The 18,447-nt window shown below is 50.0% G+C and overlaps 1 protein-coding gene across 13 annotated transcripts in view; it reads right to left on the bottom strand.

Annotated features, from left to right (window-relative positions):
- The window catches only part of AGAP1 (ArfGAP with GTPase domain, ankyrin repeat and PH domain 1), a 524,718-nt gene that overhangs the window by 145,756 nt on the left and 360,515 nt on the right, over positions 1-18,447 (bottom strand). For 7 of the 13 annotated variants that reach the window (XM_078071496.1, XM_078071497.1, XM_078071498.1 and 4 more), the window contains one exon: positions 14,214-14,372. The exons of the other annotated variants lie outside the window; for them this stretch is intronic. In XM_078071496.1, the coding sequence (XP_077927622.1) occupies positions 14,214-14,372 (159 nt within the window). The remainder of the gene's footprint in view (positions 1-14,213; positions 14,373-18,447) is intronic. 13 annotated transcript variants of the gene reach the window in all.

Raw genomic sequence — 18,447 nt, 5'->3', positions numbered from 1 at the left:
AGTATTCAAACTCTCTAAGACTCCGTTTTCTCATTTAAAAATGAGGATAACAGTACCACTTCACAGAGCTGTACAGTAAATTTAATAAGCAATATAAAGAAAGCACCCAATCCAGGGCGACGACGTGGCAGGTAACAACCTTCAGCTGTTCATCCCATTACACAGAACCTGACTGAACTGGGCGGATACTGACCGAGGCAGCAGACCCTGCTCTAGGCCTGGGAAACTTGGCGGAGTCTTGCCCCTCACATTCTGGTGGTGGAAGATGACAAATTAAACAGTGAAGGAGGAAATCACAAAGGTGATTAGGGGTACAGAGGAAGTAAGTCAGGGAAGAGGGGTGGGGGCACTTTTAGGTGGGGGTCACCAGGGCCTCATGGGTAAGGCGGTCTCTGCTGGGACACAAGGGTGGGGAGGCCACATGCACAAGGGGGGAGGTCTCTCAGCCCAGCAGGTGAAAAGGCGCTGGAGTGGTAGGGGCATGGCTGGGGCGGGCTACAGGAGAGCAAGGCTCAAGCCCCTCCACAGGACAAGGACACCTAGGAACGTCTGTCCAGAGAGAGAGACATTTTCATGGCTGCATAGTATCTCCTTGCAGGGGTTTACCATGATTTATTTAACTAGTCCCCTACTGCTGGTCATAGAGGCTGTTTCCAATTTCCGAACTGTTTTTAGATAGAGTGGAGAGTTAACATATTTATAGTTAAAGTCAGTTACGATATAATCCAACTTTGGAAATAAATAAGAATACAGATACAACTGGAAGGGTGTATACCCCCCAAACTGAAAACTTAGAGTAGGGAGTTTGTTTTTAAAGCAAAAAGCTTCTCTGCATTTTCAATTTTTCTAAATTACGATGTTTTGTAATTAGGGAAAAATGCAAAGTTATTATTGCAAAAATTAACACATGGAAATGGTAGTTAGCCACTTGCCAGAATGAAGGGACATGGTAGTTAGCCACGTGCCAGAGGGAAGGCCACAGGCTTGCCAGAATGGGGTGACAGGCGCATGACCAACACCACTGTGATACCGCGTTCTAGCCGCAGGACAGACAGCACATCCACTTACTGGTAGCACTTTTATACTAGGGCATCTATTATCCACATGTCTAGAAATCAAAGAATCTTTTAAATGAGAAACAGACTATCGGTAACACAATTTTAAGGAAAAAAAGGAATATTGTATGAAATAATTTCTTTTTTGAAACAATGACTTGTCCAGGAACTGGTATTAATGTGACCTGGTTGCTAACACTGTGGTTTACAGTTTGCCGGTGCCCCCAGAAAGTCGTGTATAAAAACCAGGTGCTGGCTCAGGTAATAACCCACACCTTGACTGCTTTAGATGATATCATGTGATGATAATCTTTCTAGAATGCGTGCTCTGGATGGATGCCGCTGAAGTACAAATCTCATCTGGGGGCCTGACCCGCATGTCTGGCGGGCGCTGCCACCGCCTTCTGATCGATAGGGGCTGACGTGCCCCGAGACTCCAATCTCCTCTGTATCCCCACCATAAAGGCACCTCGTGTGGATGCTGCAGTAGTGTTTCTGGACACAGGCTTTCCCAGACATTTTGATGTCAAAGGAAAGCAGTCACAAGATTTCTGAGGTCCTGTGTTTTGGGGAGCAGAGATGTTTATTTGACTTTTCGCACTAATGAAAAGCTGGATATGAAATGAGAGTCAACAGCTGGTTGAAAACTGAGTTTCTGATCTTGGAAAAATGAGCTCGATGTTTTGAAATACATTAGGTAGTTCTGATTCTCATTACACTACAGACAGAAAACATTTCTAAAGTAGTAATGCTTATCTCAGTTACGATTCGAGTCCAGCTGGGGCCTACTTATTTACAAACACTGTGAGGAAGACAGTGCCCATCTGAAAACTGGCAAGGCTGTGAGCTCAACCACAGGCTGCAGACCAGCTAGTCGGCGAGAGCAGAACTCCCGAACCTCACCAGATGGCAAGCCGGGCGGGGGAACCGCATACCACGTTCATCGACAATGCCTGCCCCCACACTGGATCTCAAATGCAATTACAATGATTTTCCTGTAAATAAGTATACATTTTAAGAAACTGCAATATACATAGAAACTTTCCCCCCCCGCAACTATAGTAAGATTTTAAAAACCCCACTGCAGAAATAATGTAGCAATTAAAATAGCATTTATAACTACATTTGTTTAAAATGTTTCTTCGTATAAAAGAATAAAATTTTAAGTCATTTAAAATAACCATCTGTTTCCTCATGATATAAAATTTTTAGTATCATTGTATAATTAATATCACTTTCTGTTAATAATCTTTTCTGTCAGATAATAAAGCAAAGATATAACAAAAGATATATTCATTGAAAGAAGTTTAAGAATGCAAAACCAAAGCAATATACAAAAGCTAAAGGAGGAAATACAGAGGGTTTGAGGATGGCACTGATCAACCCCTACACAGCTGTCAACTGGATCTATCATCGGTCTACCTATCTACCTACCATCTATCACCCTACTCACTCATCCTTCCACCCAACCACTCTATTTATCTTTATCTATCTATCTATCTATCTATCATCTATCATCTATCAATCTACCTACCTACCTATCTCATCTATCCACCCACCCATCTGCCCACCAGCCCGTCTGTCTGTCCGTCCGTCCATCCATCCATCCATCCACTCTATCTACCTGATCCATCTCCTTCTAACCAACTCACAATTACTTATATTTTATAACCACTCCTTCCCCACTCTTACTTCCACTCCTTTCTTTCTTCTTGGCACCTAAAATGTTTTAAGCCTTTTAGGACTTTCTGTTTTTGCATGTACTTATAAATCCTATAGTAGGGAGCATGGAAGACACTGAAACAGATTTGACCAAGTTTTATTCTGATAATGAACAAAGTCACCAAGAAGACAGTATCACTGAAGTTTTTTAAGCTACTTGATTCATGGGCTGAGAACCTGAGCAAAACACAGAAATACAAAATGAATATTTTCCTGGCTCAAGGGTGATATAAAACCATGAGAAATAGCCCTAGACTGCTTAAAAATATACAATGTTAGAAAATCAGATGTTTTAATGTGGCAAAAAAAAAAATCACTGAAAGTTATCTTTCTAGTTGGAGTAACAGCATATCTTTTTGACAAATCTTTTTATACTGCTCTATTTTTATATATGATTGGATGCTGGGGTAGTAAATGCTGCTTTTTTTTTTTTTAAAGAATACCCTAGAATTAAGAGTTCACAAATAAAACTACAGGGACTAATAAACAAAAATAATAAAACACTAAATAATTTCACAAAATTTTAGACTTCTATATTTTAGGAAGCTTTAAAATTTTAACAACAGTTTGTTGTGTTGAGGCCAATGTGAAATGATGTTACTAAAAATACCCAGGGGATGAGAAACGCACGTCTCAGTGTCACTTCCAGAGAAGACTTCTAGACTTCCTGGAGAATCGTGACCTGCCTGGACTTGGGTGTCCCTCTCCTAGCACAGCTCTGCCCTACTTCCCCACGAGTGAGGTGAGGACCCCTGCTGGCCTGAGAGGCAGCTCGTAAAATCACGTCCCTCTCCTCCTGAAAACCACAGGGGCGCCCAACGGCCCAGGGTCAGTCCCAAGCCTTGTAGGATCCTTGCTCTTATCCTTCATGACTGAACTTGAACTCTCCTTCCAACCTCGATGCCTCACCCCCCGCTCTTCCTCTTTGTCATCCCACAGCGCTCCCTGATGCCTTGTACCTCCTCGGACTTTGCACACACTCTTGCTTCCGCACCAATGCACACACACCCTCTAGCCTCCTGGTTCTCATTAGCATTTAAGGTCTAATGAATGAATCTGTCTTCCTTGGGGTCACTTCCAAATACATGTGGGGGCACTGACCCCCCACATGGTAAAGTGCTTATCGTGTATTTGCTAAATGAGTGAATGAACGAATGCATAATCTGCTTTCATAGTTTCCGTTGGAAAAATACTTAGTAATTTACACATTTAACGCCAGACCTGATTTCAGAACCCAAACATGCATGTCTTAGCCGCCCCTTACCCTCAATCTACTTCTCACCACTTGATGAAGCATATTTCAATGTGTTCACTCAATGATTACCTGCCTCTTTTCCCTTCCCCTCCACAGACCAGGAATTGTGTGTGGATCCCTGCTCTCCCACCAGGGCTGGTACAAAGTAAGTGGTCAATAAATATTTGTGAAATATATGAGGTTAAATAGAAAATGAAATAATTGCTGTGAAGTACACCTAATCTAGATTATCCCTCAATTCAGCACTGACTTTGCTTGTGATTCCCAAATGGGTTGAGATAACTGAAGGCAGGAAACTCAGTTGTAAACTCTAACTGATCACTGTACAAACATGCACATGCTTCTGACGGTCCACCGTGAATGTTCCCTGCTAGCGCCTGGATACATCTTGGCAACATACCCTGTCCTAGGTGAGGGGCATCAGCTCTGTTAGCCAACAGTTTCTGGAGCACCATGCCAAGCATTTTTTTAAGAAGAGAAATCTTAAAAACTCAACTAATCTTATCACAGGGGATGGGCAGAGGCCTTGGAGCTCCTGCAAGCCCACCATGCTGCCCCGTCACGTGGGGCCCGTTCTACTCTGGGGTGTTCTGGTGCCCGTCCATGTGTGCTCATTCAAGGATCATGAGCAAGACCAGCAGTTTGGGGAGCAAACACTGGGACAGCGTGCAGGGCGTGGCCCCTGGCACCCGAGGATGGAGACAGTAAGACTCTGAAGACTCTCTCCTTGTGGAGTTAACTTTCTTGCAAGAGAAGTCAAACAAGAAAACAAGACAGGATGACTTCACACAATCCCACATGGTGACTGGCTAGAAAGTGGCAGGGGCAGGGAGACAAACAAGCAAGTGCACGCTGTGAGCTAGGTCCCAAGAAAGCCAAGAGGAGAAGGAAGTCTGGGCAGGGGCTTGAAAGGGAAACAGGAGCCGTTGGGGGGATGTGGACATGCAGGGCTCACCCAGCTCTGAGCAGAGCCGCGGGCTGGAGCCAAGGACAGGGAGACGGGAGGGGCAGGGGGGACATGGGATAAAGACACATCAGGGGCCAGACCAGCTGGGGCCTTGTCAGCCAGAAATAAAACATCAGGAACACAGCCCGTGTGCAGGGAGGAGGCCACGGCAGTGTCATGTGGGGGGCGTGGCAATCTGATTCATGTTTGTTTTCTTTAGAAGATGAGTCTGGCCAACCTCAGGGAAGCAAAGACACACGGCGGGAGACGGCGGGAGACGAAACAGGGCGGACAAGGCCGAGCCCCAGTGGGAGCTGTGGGCAGAGGAGGGGCAGGTCAGTGGGCAGCCTGGTGTGCACTCAGGAAGAGGGTGCAGAGAACTAGCCGTATGAGCGGATTCAGCAAAGTGAGGGTACGAGAAACTGTGTGTGTAGCCTGAGCCCCCGGGGAGGATGAGATGGTGGGTGGCAGACTGAAATCTGGAGTCCCCTTTGGAATTGCTAAGGGTGAGCTGGTCACCAGCCCTTCGAGCAGGTGGCTGGTTACACGTGTTCAATGGAGGAGAGAGTGGTCCAGCGGGGCATATGAACTTGGGCGTCCTCCGTGTCTAGATAGATGGCTAGGCCCACTTGGGGGGACGGGGGCATGCAGTGAGGAGAGAAGACTGTGTCCAGAGCAACATCAAGGATCTGAGGTCTGAAGTAGAAGACGATGATTCTGAGACATAGCCAAGAAAACAGCAGGAAAACGCAGAGACCGTGTCATGGGAGAAGCCAAGAGAAGAGTTTCCAGCAAGGAGATTATGAAGGGGACCAAGGAGCGCCCCGGGGTTGGCAGGGGAAGGGTCTGGCCACGGATGAGAGCAGTGTTCCAGAAGGGCTGGGATGGAGGACGACTAGGACGGGTCAGAGAGAACGTGGCTGGGAGTAACTGGGCATGGGGAGTATAGACAGCTGTCCTGGGCAGGTGCGCTCAGAAGGAGAGCGGACCAAGGCGGGAGCTGCTGAGGGCCGTGGCTGGGGCCAGGAGGAGAGATGTCAGGGCAGGTGTGCATGCTCCCAGGCAGGATCTGACAACTGGGGACGGCCTAGGGGCATAAGAAGGAGACAGGAGGAACACAGGAGCAGAGTCCTCTGGACGTGGAGAACTGATGGGTCCAGAGGTGGAAGGGAGGACACCGGCCAAGGGCAGGGGCACCTCGTCCCTCGTGCAAGCAGGAAGCAGAGCAGTCTCGGCAGCCGCAGGTGCAGCTGGGGTGGGTCTGGGCATGGGCAGTGACCGAGCGCCTTCCCCTATTTCCCTGGTAAAGGGAAAACAGGGTCATCAGGTGAGTAAGCAAGTAAAAGAGGCGAGAAGAAAAAGTTGGAAACAATCATTTTGAAGTATTACGCTGTGTCATGTTATGCTACTTTGTGTCAAAACTGTCACAACGATCCTTCCCGCAACACGGAGTTACTGCCCCTAGTTCAACAGGCTCCTCCACAGAGTAAGGCTCCCATCTCTCATGGCGGCCGTGGTTCATGCACACCTGTTCACACCCCCATTGCAGAGTGGATCTCAACTTCGGATGCACGTCAGAAACCCCTGGGGAACGTTCTGGTGCTCAGGTCCACCCCTGGCCAGAGGAAGCACATCGCCAGCCCTCGGTCCCAAGAACTGGGATTTCTAAAAAGCATCCTCAAGCCTAAGATGTGCAGCCAGGTTTGTGAGGTTCCTGCCCTCCCAGTTCCTCAGTCCCTCTCTATCTGATGTGGGTTTCAGACTCCTCTCTACACCCCCATCCACAGCTCTGGACACCTCCCAAAGGTGGCCCCACAACAGCACCCAGCAGGTCCAGTGAAGTTTGGGGAGAGGTGAGCACAGGAGGTGGTCCGAGGCCTCCCGTTCCCTCAGGACACAGCTACGTCGACGAGCACCATCTGGGTCAGCCCCACTAAGGCTGGATACCCCCCTGCACCCCTGAATTCGGGCGATCAGCTGTTTCACTCTGTGGTCTCTCAATCTGGAGGGTACCAACATGACGCCTGCCAACAGCCAAGGCCATCCCGGGCTTGCTGGGGCCTTCCCTCCCTCGCACAGTGCTCTCAGGGCCTGAGACGTAGTCCAGCCCTGGCCAGCTGGGTGGGGATCATTCTAGGTCCCCGTCTTGTGGGGCCCTTGTGCCCGGCAAGCGGCGAGTGTTTGCCGGATGCCAGGGAACATCAGAGCTGGTGAGGGCAGCAAGACAGAGTGGAAGTGACTAGCCTCCGGCTTCTGCGGGGGCGGGGGGGGGGGGGAGCAGGTCTGAGCGGAAGCTCAAAGTCTCACAGGGAGGAGACACTGCCTGGGGCTGGTGGCAGGAATTCCCTCCAGGAAGGAAACGGGCAGGCTTCCTTCTCTCTGGGAAGGATTATTTAACTCATGAGGGAGTGCAGCCCCAGTGGCTGCCAGAAGGGACCAGAGACCTGAACTTGTCACTGCCTAGATCAGAGTTTGTCAACCTTGGCACTACTGACATTTTGGGTGGGATCACTTTTTTGGGGGGGAGGCTGTCCTGTGGGGTTGAATTTAGCAGCCTCTCTGTTCCTAGAAATCAGCAGCACACCCCTCTGCCCCTTAGCTGTGACAACCCCAATGTCTCCAGACATGGCCAAATGTTCCCGGGGTGTGGGGAGAGGGGACAAAACTACCCCTGGTTGAGAACCAGCGATCCAGAAGAAGATACTGAGGGCCCGAGAGGGCTGAGAGCCTCTACAGCAACTGGCCACAGTATCCCTCTCTGCCATCCGTTCACAGTGATTTCTAGACTTCTGCTGGGCAAAATGAGAGCTGCTGGCCTTCAAGCATGAAATCCACGGCTCCCTGTTCTGATATTGGGGGCAGTGTTTTCTCTGGTCAGCACCTGCTGCTAGAAATAGCTTGCAGGAAGGAACTAAGGAGATAAAGTACAAAGTAACAACGTTTTGATTGAGAGGGGAAAAAAAAATACACCTTTTCCCCCCTGTGGCCAGTTACCCTAGGAAGCTTCTGCTTTCTCCTTGGCCACATGCAGAGAAAGGAAAGCAGGCTCTGAGCACAGAGGGAACCGGGGTCATCCCTTTAATTAGGCCGACCGGTCCAGTGAGGGGAGCAGACCTCAGCCGCTGAGACAGGGTGTCCAGCTTTGAGAGATGAGAGCCCACGGGCCCTTTAACACTGCGCTAAGCTGAAGGTTGATGACAAACCCCAGGGAATGGTTTTTGAATGCCAGCCAGGATCGGGGAGGAACTGATGATAAAGGGAAAAGTTCAGGAGAAACCAGAGAAGGGAAAACGTTATTTCCTTTAAAAGCAAGCTTTATAAAGATAAACAACTTTTATGATACAATGTTTTAACATTAAGCATTCATGTCCTCTTTAAAAAAATGGCAGAGAGGGAAAGTATAAGCTTTGGCATCAGAAAGACCTGGGTTTGAATTTTGGCTAATTATTAAGAGTCTTGGGTTTCTCAGCCTTTTTGAACCTCAGTTATCAAATAGCGACAGTGATTCTCAGAAAATGAACATTAGATGTCAAGCTCCCGACACAGAGAGGCCGCTGACAACAAAGGCAGTCCCCTCCTTGACCTTCTTTCCTCCCTCACAAAAACCCTCCTACAATTAAGCCTCCTGGTCTGTGTCACACTACCACCACCTGCCGGCGACACGCCAAAATTGTCAGCATAATATCCAAGGAGAGAAAAAAAGAGCTCAGACTTGTAAACCTCCCCGCACCAGGTCCCAGCACCCTCTCTGACCATCCCCGGGCCGGCCCCCTCCCGCACCCAGGACAGGAAAAACAGAGGAAGTGCGGGGCACACAACCAGCAGGGCTGAAACGTGTGTGTCCAGCCTTTATCATTAACACAGCCATGCAAAAAAAAAAAAAATGTTCAGAGTGAGAAAAACTATTTAAAAGTTTAAAAAGCTCAAAGGCTTCAGATTCAGCATCAATGGTCCAATAACAGACTCTGGTAGATTCCAGCGGGAAAACGCAGGATGAAACTGGGAGATGCCCACGCACATGCACCTTCATGGAGAAAGCTGAGCGCGGTGTGTGCACTTGGCAGCCACAAGGCTATCCGCTGGCCAGGGGTGGAGGCAGGCTGAGGGAGGGTTGAAGAGAAATGCTTGAGTCATTTGAAGCAATGCAGTATTCACGGTGATGGCCAGCCAGGGCAGCAAGGATGAACTGTGGGAGTGGGGCCATCAGGACAACCTGACAGCGAGGCGGGGGTGGGGTGTGGGGGGAGCAGGGCTGCTGCGGCAACAACCAACCAGTTGAGGCTGGCACGGGCGGGAGACGGGGTGGCAGGCCTGCCTGGCTCGCTGAGATGCTCAGGAGCGTGCCTGGACAGACACACAGGGTCCACGGCATCGGCTCTCACCCTTGGCACGTGTGTGCTGCATCTAAAAACGCATTTTGCCTTGGAGCAAGATAGGACAACCAAGTATCTACAAACGGCCCCCTGGGGTCCCCTGCTATACCCACAGTAATGCGAACTCTTGGCTAACGCTTCTAGAGAAAATTACCTATAGAGAAAATGATTAATCAAACAAAAAAAAAATTACAGGCTCCCAATAAGACTCACGAAAACTCTCAGCCAATAGTTGTTGCAGAGATAATTGTTCTGAATCTGTCAATAAAGCTAAGCTGCCCCTTCATTGACTGCAAACAACAATTTCTTTCACCCGGGATTATAAGTTGATGTTCACAGGCTCACAGCTGCCATTATGGTGATAAACAGTTTAAACCACAACAGGGTCTGACGTGTAGATCAATTCTGGGTCCATAAAGAATCTACACAAGAGGTTGCAGGACAGGAATTTACAGCCACCAGTTTTTATTCCCTCTTGCTGCAAAAATTACTTCTGTCAAACACTTAGGAGAGTGAGGAAAAATGTAAAAAAATTAATTTTTCATGTACTACGGGAACAGCCTATTCCAATGCAGAAGCCGAAGATGAATATGTTTCTGCATTTAAAAAATTATGCCGAGCAGCATGTGGTGCTTAGCCGAAGAGGGACCCAACCCTCCGTGCTGCTCGAGAGCCAGCAGACAGCAATTTGAAACCCCGAACTGAGCTGTCTGGATTTCCTCTAAGGGCAGATGCGGGTCTCATGTTAGCAACGCCAAATTATATTAGACATTTAATTTTAAACCTCAGGTACTTAATGTAAAACCTTACAACAGTAATAGTCATAAAGCAGTGGGGCATTCCATTTCACAGAATGGATTCTTCTTCTCCTCCCCTCCTTAATTTAACCAGAACCTCCTGTTTTGTAGTTTTTCACACTACAAGGTAATCTATCTAATTAGAAGTTGCCCACAGCTGCTTTAAAGAGATAACCCCCCCCCCCCCCAGAGTACCTGTGCGTAGAGAGGGGAAGCCTTTCAAAAGTTCTCTGGAGCCTCTCTCAAAAGTCTTTAGTGTGGACGAAGGGGCAGAGAAAAAATTGAGTCCCAATGTTGTTATTATTATCTTTTCTAATAAAAGTGTATGACAATGGGAAGGCAAATTCACCAATTCAGGGACATCTGGATTCAAAAGCGGCTTAGCTTCTCCCTGTCCCTGCTGCTAGCACAGTGTAAGCTTTTATGATTCCGACATCCAAACCAGATACTTGCGGGGGGGTGGGGGGTGGGGATAAAATGATTAAAAAAAAAGAGGGTGGGATTTGTATCAACTGCAACTTGAAAAGAAAAAAAAGCATGACAGAAAGCTCTTAATCATGTTTGTTTCTTTTGTGATTATTTTCCAGCACAGCAGGGAATGTTGATGCCCAAGTTGAGGTCCGGAAATCCATTCATAAACGCGTTTTCTTGAAGTCGCCTGTCAGATCCGATGCCCTGATGTTCATTAAAAATTGCTCTGGTCTGGCGACTTGATGGATCACGGAAGGCAGGGATGGTGCTAAGCAGCAGAAGCCAGGATGTTACCCTCACTGTAGGTGGGGACAAGGCTTCTCAATGCCCAGGTGGACCAGAGTACCGGGGGGTCCCGGGAACATGCGGCTCCCACCGAGCACGTCTTGGCACAGCCTGGGTGGCTGCATTTCTAGCCAAGTCCCAGGGGCTGCCAGATGCCAGAGCCGCGCTTCCCAAACGTCAGCATGCAACATCGTCGCACGGAGGGCTTGTTCACACACAGGTTGCTGGGGCCCAGCCCTGAGTTTCAGGGTCAGTGGGTCTGGGATGAGACTAGGAATGTGCACCTGTAACCAGCTCCCGGCGGCGGCGGCTCCTGCTGGTCTGGGAAGCACATCTCGAGAAGCACTGACGTGTTCTCAGGTTTGCATTCCAGCCCCTCCCGGAGGGTGACTTTGGACAAGCGATATGTACCCGCGTCTCCCCACCCCGTCAAGCTAACATCAGTTATCTACTCCCTGAAGATCAAATGAGATCATCCACGTGAAGCCCTCCGTAAATATTAGCTCCCATTATTATTACCGCTGTTGTTTCCCTTTTCAACCATACCTTGGTTGTGACGTACCATCAACCCTCAGAAAAGAGAGGAACAAAGAAGGATCATGGCAAACTATAGGAATCCTCCTCCTGTGCAGCGCTCTGCTGTCTTTCCAGATCTTTGCTATTTAAGCAAGGCCAGCTCTAAGCCTTAAAATTAAGATGCTAATTCATGTTGCCATTCTGCACTCTCCCCGTCCTGTCTGCACCCGTTCTGCCACGCACACTCCCATCGGCCCCTTCATGTCACCTCCACTCCCTGACTGTTGCATTTCCCCTTTCCTTCCTCCCCGAGCCCTTGTCCAAATTGCCTCAATGGTTATAATAACTTCCTCTTGTGGTTTGGCACCAAAAAAAAAAAAAAAATCTATCCGGGTCTGTAAGCATTGCTCAAATTTGATTCTCTTTGGGAAGTTTTCCTTGATGGACTGTCCGTCCCTCAACTACCTGCACCATCTCAGCCCGGGCTTCCCCACAAGTTCTCGGTCCTTGTCCCACGGCATGGGGCTGACATGGGGCCAGAATGGAGCTCCTCACCTCCCGTGTTCGGGGCTCAGGCTCTGTGGCGTCAGGGAGCCTAACTAGTTTCTACCGAGCGTGCTATATGAATGAAGAATGGACACTCAAGGGTGTGAACAGATGAGAAATCACTGGGTAAATATAAAAACAGCATTCGTATGTAGACAAGCGGGTCTCTTATAGGAACTTTATAAATGTGTGTGTAAAGACCAATGCAAACATCTTCTGTGGAATGCCACTTCCAACCAAACCATGGGTCTGGAAGTAATGGAGTCCCAAGCTTTGGTGCTGTGGAGTCCCCATCGCACACATGCCTAGCTGGACACAGAGCTGTGACGTGGGGTGGAGGCATGGTTGCCTAGCGAGTCTTTATCAAAGAGGTAAGTGTGCAGAAGGAAGGTTTGCACAGAACGGATTTAGATGAATATGCCACTTCCCATGCCTTTTCTATAAAATATTCTATTTTTTTTTTTAAAGTAGGCTCCCCCCCCCCAGCGTGGAGCCCAACGCGGGGCTTGCACTCATGAGTCTGAGATCAAGACGTGAGCTGAGATCAGGAGTTAGACGCTTAAGCGATGAGACACCCATGTACTCCCATAAAATATTCTGAGTAGAGGGGAGGCAAAGATTGGGGGTGATGGTCTCTCTCAGAAACTTCCTTTTATATCCCCCTTCTCCCCAAATAAAACTCCCACAGCACAAAAGGAGCAGAACTCCAACCCTGTCGGCCTCCTCAGGCTGGTGGCTCCATGATGCACTGGGAGGAGGAAAGTTCTAGAAGGTCCCTGCTTGACAAGGGGGGGCCAAGGCCGTGTGCACAACAGACTCTGGAAACACCTCCGCAGAAAGGCGGCCACAGGATAAGCCCGGCTGGCTAGTGGTACTGACTGAAGAAGCACCTCGATGTGGTAATTACGTGAACTGCTCGTTCCTCCTAAAACGACAACAGCTACAGAGGCCTCCCCGGAGCAGGTCCCGTGCTCACACTCAAACCACACAAGGAGGGAAGCAAGCACACCCATGCCTCAGGCCACCGGGCTGGGGCTGCAGGTGCTGACTGAGCACAGGCCCTTCCAGGCCAGACGACAGCTGTGAACACTCAGACGTCACCTTCCAAGGGACCACACTCTGGGTGCTTCGTGTCAGGGAGCGAGAACCCGCTTCGCTGGGGTTCTCAGGGCATCCCCAGGACCTCAGACAATGGGCGTAAAGCCCAGAAGAGTTGGAGGGGGACACCGGCTGCCAAGCATCCTCCTCTGGGTGGGGAAGGGGCCCCAGAGGTGGGCACGTGCCGGGCACGGGGGCCGTGCTCTGTCCATGCATGCCGTGCCACGTGCCTGCAGACCCGCACTGCCGTGGCGCCCCAGGGTGCCGCCTGGACGGACTCCATTTCTCCTCCGCCCCCAGTCTGGAGCCGTCCTTATGAAAGCCCTCACTTGGCAGGGTCTGCCAGAGGGATGGGAGCAACTAGAAATAAGGATTATGTTTACCCACAGCAAACGTCCTGCTGCAGCAGCTGGTGGGTCTACAGGGAAGACCTGATGCTCAATCTTTTAATTAGAACAAATTATGCTGAAATTACTCTAAAACCCTGTCTGATAGATGACATACAACAGTGGGAATTCCATTAAATACCGGTGAACAGGCCGCAGACAGAACGCCACAGGCACAGCGTGCCGCCTCGAGAGCATGTCGTTCACGACTCCACACAAACACCCAGGCGGCTTCCGACGTCCGCACGCGTCTCCCCAAAGGCTGCCCATGCTCACCGAAAAGGGGTGACAGGGGAACTCTCCAAATTTAGAAGGTGCATCGGGAATTTTGGAAAACTGATAAGGAGAATGAACTGTGTTTTCCTTGGATGGAAAAAGCAAAGACACACACCCCGAGACGAGGTAACATGTGCGCCGCTGGTGGAAGTGTGGGCGTGGCCCCCAGGGAAGCGTGACCGGGACACGGGCTCTGCATTGTTTCCCGCCTCCCTGTCACGGGACCATGGGTGTGCAGCCTCGCTTCCCACACCTGGCAGGCAACCTGCTCCTCCCTGACCGGCAGGGCCACATGGGAGGATGCGAGTGAAACCTCTGTCAAGGACCAAACGCTCCGCAGATGAAAGGTGACACGCGCCCTGCTCACGCGGCCGCGCCACGGGGCTGGCACGCAGAGCGAGCCCAGTGAGGGCGCCGCATCCGGGCCCTGGCTCACACCGAGGACCGCGAGGGGGCCACGGGTCCGGGGGGCTGCGCCCTCTCTTACCACTGCTGATGGCCGAGTTTGCAATGACCGTAGCCTCACTCCACTGGTCGGCACTGGAGACAGAGTAGGAGCGCTGCTGCATGCCGTCCTGCCGGCTGCCGAAGGAGCCCAGGCTGATGCCGCTGGCCATCTGAGACCCAGACGCACTAGTGACATTCCCTAGGAATAAACAAGTCAGGTGAACACCACCTCGGACTGCGGACCCCAGAAGCCAGCATGAGTTAGTCTAGACGCCCACGTGCTTGCGCGCGGTGGCCCTCATCACCGAGAGCAGCTAGCTGGTGCCCTGCTACGCGGAAGACGGAAGCACCCTACGAAACAACACGCAAGAGGAAACGAGGGTGGAGCAGATCCTAGGGAGCCACGCAACACAACGCTAAACAGACGCCGACGCGACACCGTCTCTAGGTGGGGCAGAGGTGAAGACGGAAGACCCACTTTTGGGAAAAGCCTCAGTCCCAGCAAGATGGACCCTACGGGAGCCACTGCTTGTAACGTATCCCCGGAAGGGAAAACGACCACAAATGGCAGCCAACCGTCACGGTGAAGCTCTACGATCAACACAAACCAAAGCTTCTAGACGAGACATCGGAGGGCATGCCAACCCCTGAAGAGGCCCAACAGAGGAAGGGTGGCCTTCGCCACTGCACAGGACACGGGGCCGCAATGGAACAGTCCCATCGTGTACCGGATGATACGGATCAGCTGCTCAACATCAGAATTAATGATTTCCTGGTCATACCAATTTTAGACTCAAAATCATGATTCAGTGCCTTTCTCTAAAGCACAGCCCATCCAACTTCTGTGAGTGAATTCGTTTGTTGGATGCAGATCTTCAGAGAGATCAGGTTTGTTTTGTTTTAAACTTTCTTCTAGTTATTTTGGTTTAGAACCAATTAAGTTCAAATTGTTTTAACAGAAGGTGTTCATAGCACAAGATTTTAAGTGCACAGACCTGATCCGGCCAAATTGACCAAATCTGGCCAATTACCAGAATCACCCATGGAGCTTTTTAAAAATAGAGGCTTCAAAATATTTGTATTTTGATTCTGAAAGCCTGGGGCTGGGGCTTGAGAGAATGCACTTTTCCCACAGCACTCCAGTGGTCCCGGTGAGCCCATCAGAGGTAGGAACCGGGGCTCTGCTACCAACAACCGACCTGACCCTGATCCCACAAGCATGGGGCAGGCCCAAGATCATCTCCTGAAACACGTACGTGAGCCACGCAACAAACAAGTGGTCCACAGACATGAGAGATTTTGCTTCAGAAAATATATTTCTACCTTAAAAAATGATACCGATTTTATGCTGTTATCCGAACTGGGCACACTTTGAAGGTCATAAGGGAAAACTCTTCCCAGGCAGCTCTACCCAATTCCAGAAAAAAGCCAAAAGTGCCATCTCAGGAGCTGAAGTGTGGAAGGACACAGATCCTCCTGAGTGTGGTTCTCAGACCAACAGCAGCACGGCCCAGGAGCTCATTAGGAATGCAGACTCCCAGGCCCCACCCTAGCACCTGCTTTCTCAGAAGCTCCTCAGGTAACGTGGGCACACGGGAAATTCCAAGTGCACCTGCTAAAGCTCAGATACCCAGAAATCACTACGAACTTGGGACAGGAATACGTGAAATGTTCTAATAGAGGTATCGGACCAAGAGCTCGTCTTAGGTTGAAAACTCTTCATCTCCAGGCCGACCAGCCACTGTGGAAGGAGGAGAGTAGGTTCCTTCAAATGTACACACTGAAGTAAATCCACGTGATGGAGCTGGTCACGTGTCTGCTGCTGGTCCACTGGTTCTCAAACTCCTAGCTCTTTGTCAAATGAAAATTTAAGCACAGCGAGTTCCATGTATAAAGCTGCTGGGGGAGGAGCTCTGGGGTTGGGCTCCTGAGGGGATCCCCAAGGAACCCCACTGGGACCTGTGGAGTGAAGAACCTTCTGGCAAGACTGTGTGCCTTGGTGTGTGACTGCCGAATCAGTGCAAGACCCAAAACCAGTACGAAGAATTCTTCAGAAAGCCGAACCTCAGGGCCCCGCAGCATGAGGGTCTCCTTCTCACAACCACACCCAACCCCCCACCGTGGACTCAAGATACACTACGTGACTGAGCTCTGGCCACGTGAATGTGGGTATATGGACACACAGTCACAAAAGACTCGAGGCCTGGAGTCTGGGTTGAGCTCACAGATGCATTTTTCCTGAGTAGACAATGACTTCTTTTTTAAGGTAGAATCTGGGAGAGATCTCCTAAAAGTCTGTGGTTTCTGGCATTATTTGAAAAATAAGAGTATCCGGCAGCAGTGGGCTTGCGTCTGTGACTCTCCGAATGGACAGTGGTTCGGCCAGAGCCCACACCTGCCTGCCCGGCCCACTTCACTCACCTGCACGCCTGCCCGGTCCTCATCTTTGCTAACTGCGAGTCACAAAATCTTTCAAAAATATGCTTAAGAAGAATCTCGCTTCAGAAGTAAAATGTTTCTGATTTACTCTCAAGAGAGCAAACCTCCCTTTCATATATACTCACTTTATTTTAATGTCAAATTTTTCCAAATGCCAAACAATAAAAGATCAACTAACTGCGACAGAACAAAAAAATTATGGAGGACAAAAAATCCTGTTTTTGCCCTAAATATATAGCTTGGGGATCCACAAAGACAGGCACTTGCCTTTAAATGTAAACACATGAAGACACAGGTTTTAACTTTGAGGCAAACCAGTGGTCCACAGATGCGGCTGCGGCCCCGTGAAAGCAGTCTCAGTGGCTTGTTGTGGCCCGCGGAGCATCTCGCTCCACAGGGGAGCAGTCCTGGGCCAGTGGTCACACTCTGAGGCATTTCGACTTGCTCAGAGTGAATCCATTAGTCAAAGAAACCAACTACGCCCAAATGTTTCATGAATATCTTAAATAACTATACAGATCTAATTACAGTATTTGTCAATTTCTGATGCTTATTTTCACACACATAGACGCACACACCATCCAACAAACGCTAATGCATAATTTCATTTCTATTTCTGAATAAAGTCACGAATTGTCACCGGTCAAGCAACACCGGCCCCTGCTCCTAGACTGTACGTGGACGCACCCAGCCCTGTCTGCCCTACCTGTGACACGCTGCGAGTTGTTCTCACCACTTCTGAAAATACCTCTAAAGCAGGTTAAGGGAGGTGCTGAGCTTAAACTCACTTTATTTTCTCTCAACGTTCTCTAGGCCTACATCTTCCAATGAATGGTACTGTATTTCACGTTAACAAGTTATTAATTAAGGTTGAGGATCTGGGGTTCTCATCTGTAAAAGGAGCCACGACTGATCTGATTTCCTGGCAGCCAAGCACTGGAAGGCCAAGACCACGGAGATAACACGGGGGGCCTGAACACTATTCTCAACGTGGCTGAGCCCAGGCAGAGGGGCCTCCACTCCTGGCAGTCGGGCGAACGGCTCCAGCAGGTGCCCACCCTGAACGCATGTCCGTCTTGCTGCAGAATTTCATTCGTGTGGCTGAGAACCACGATACGGCACGGAGGTCTATCCGACTGGGGAAGAAAGAAATTGGCACGCGGCTGGAAACCACTTTCTTTGTAGGCATGCCTGTCTCTCCCTAGAGAGAAGAGCTTCTACAAGCTGGATTGGAACGTCCTCGCTCTCGGGGACGAGGAGGAAGATCCAACACTTAGTCTAACTCACTAAGCTCTAAGCCAGGGTCCACAGACAAGAGGCCTTAAAAGGAAGCCAATGGGACACCTGTGCCCCCCAGGGCTGTGACCTCCCAGAGGGTGGGAAGAGGGGTACCTTCTATTCTTCCTGCTCTTCCTCCTCTTCAGCCCTGCCTTCCATTCCCCGTGCCCCACCAGAATGCCCATGCCACCACTGCCGGTGGACTGCCGCATGGGTCTCGTGCTTGTTCGTGTCGTGCGGCACACGCACTGGCATCCTTTTGTTCTGGATGGCCTTTTCTGGACTGTCTGTATGGTGAATAGGCTTGGATGAGAGAGAAAGGTCCTCCTCCGGAGAAGGGCAGATCTGTGTACCGTCTGGGATAACAACATTGCCTTCCATGGCACAGATCGGGCAGGCTTGTGTGCATCCCATTAGGGAAGACGGGGTCTCCTAAACTTGGGGTTCCTCTTCTGTAATGCAGCCCAGTGTGTGTGCTGGTGTCCCCTGGCCTTGGGGGAATGGGTGCACGACCAGGCTCATACTCTGGCACCCGTACAGCTGTGAGTAATGACCTG

The sequence above is a fragment of the Halichoerus grypus genome, chromosome 4 (assembly GCF_964656455.1).
Source record: "Halichoerus grypus chromosome 4, mHalGry1.hap1.1, whole genome shotgun sequence".
NCBI classification, from domain to species: domain Eukaryota; kingdom Metazoa; phylum Chordata; class Mammalia; order Carnivora; family Phocidae; genus Halichoerus; species Halichoerus grypus.
Note: the sequence above shows the minus strand (reverse complement) of the source record. Positions and strands in the feature narration are given on the sequence as shown.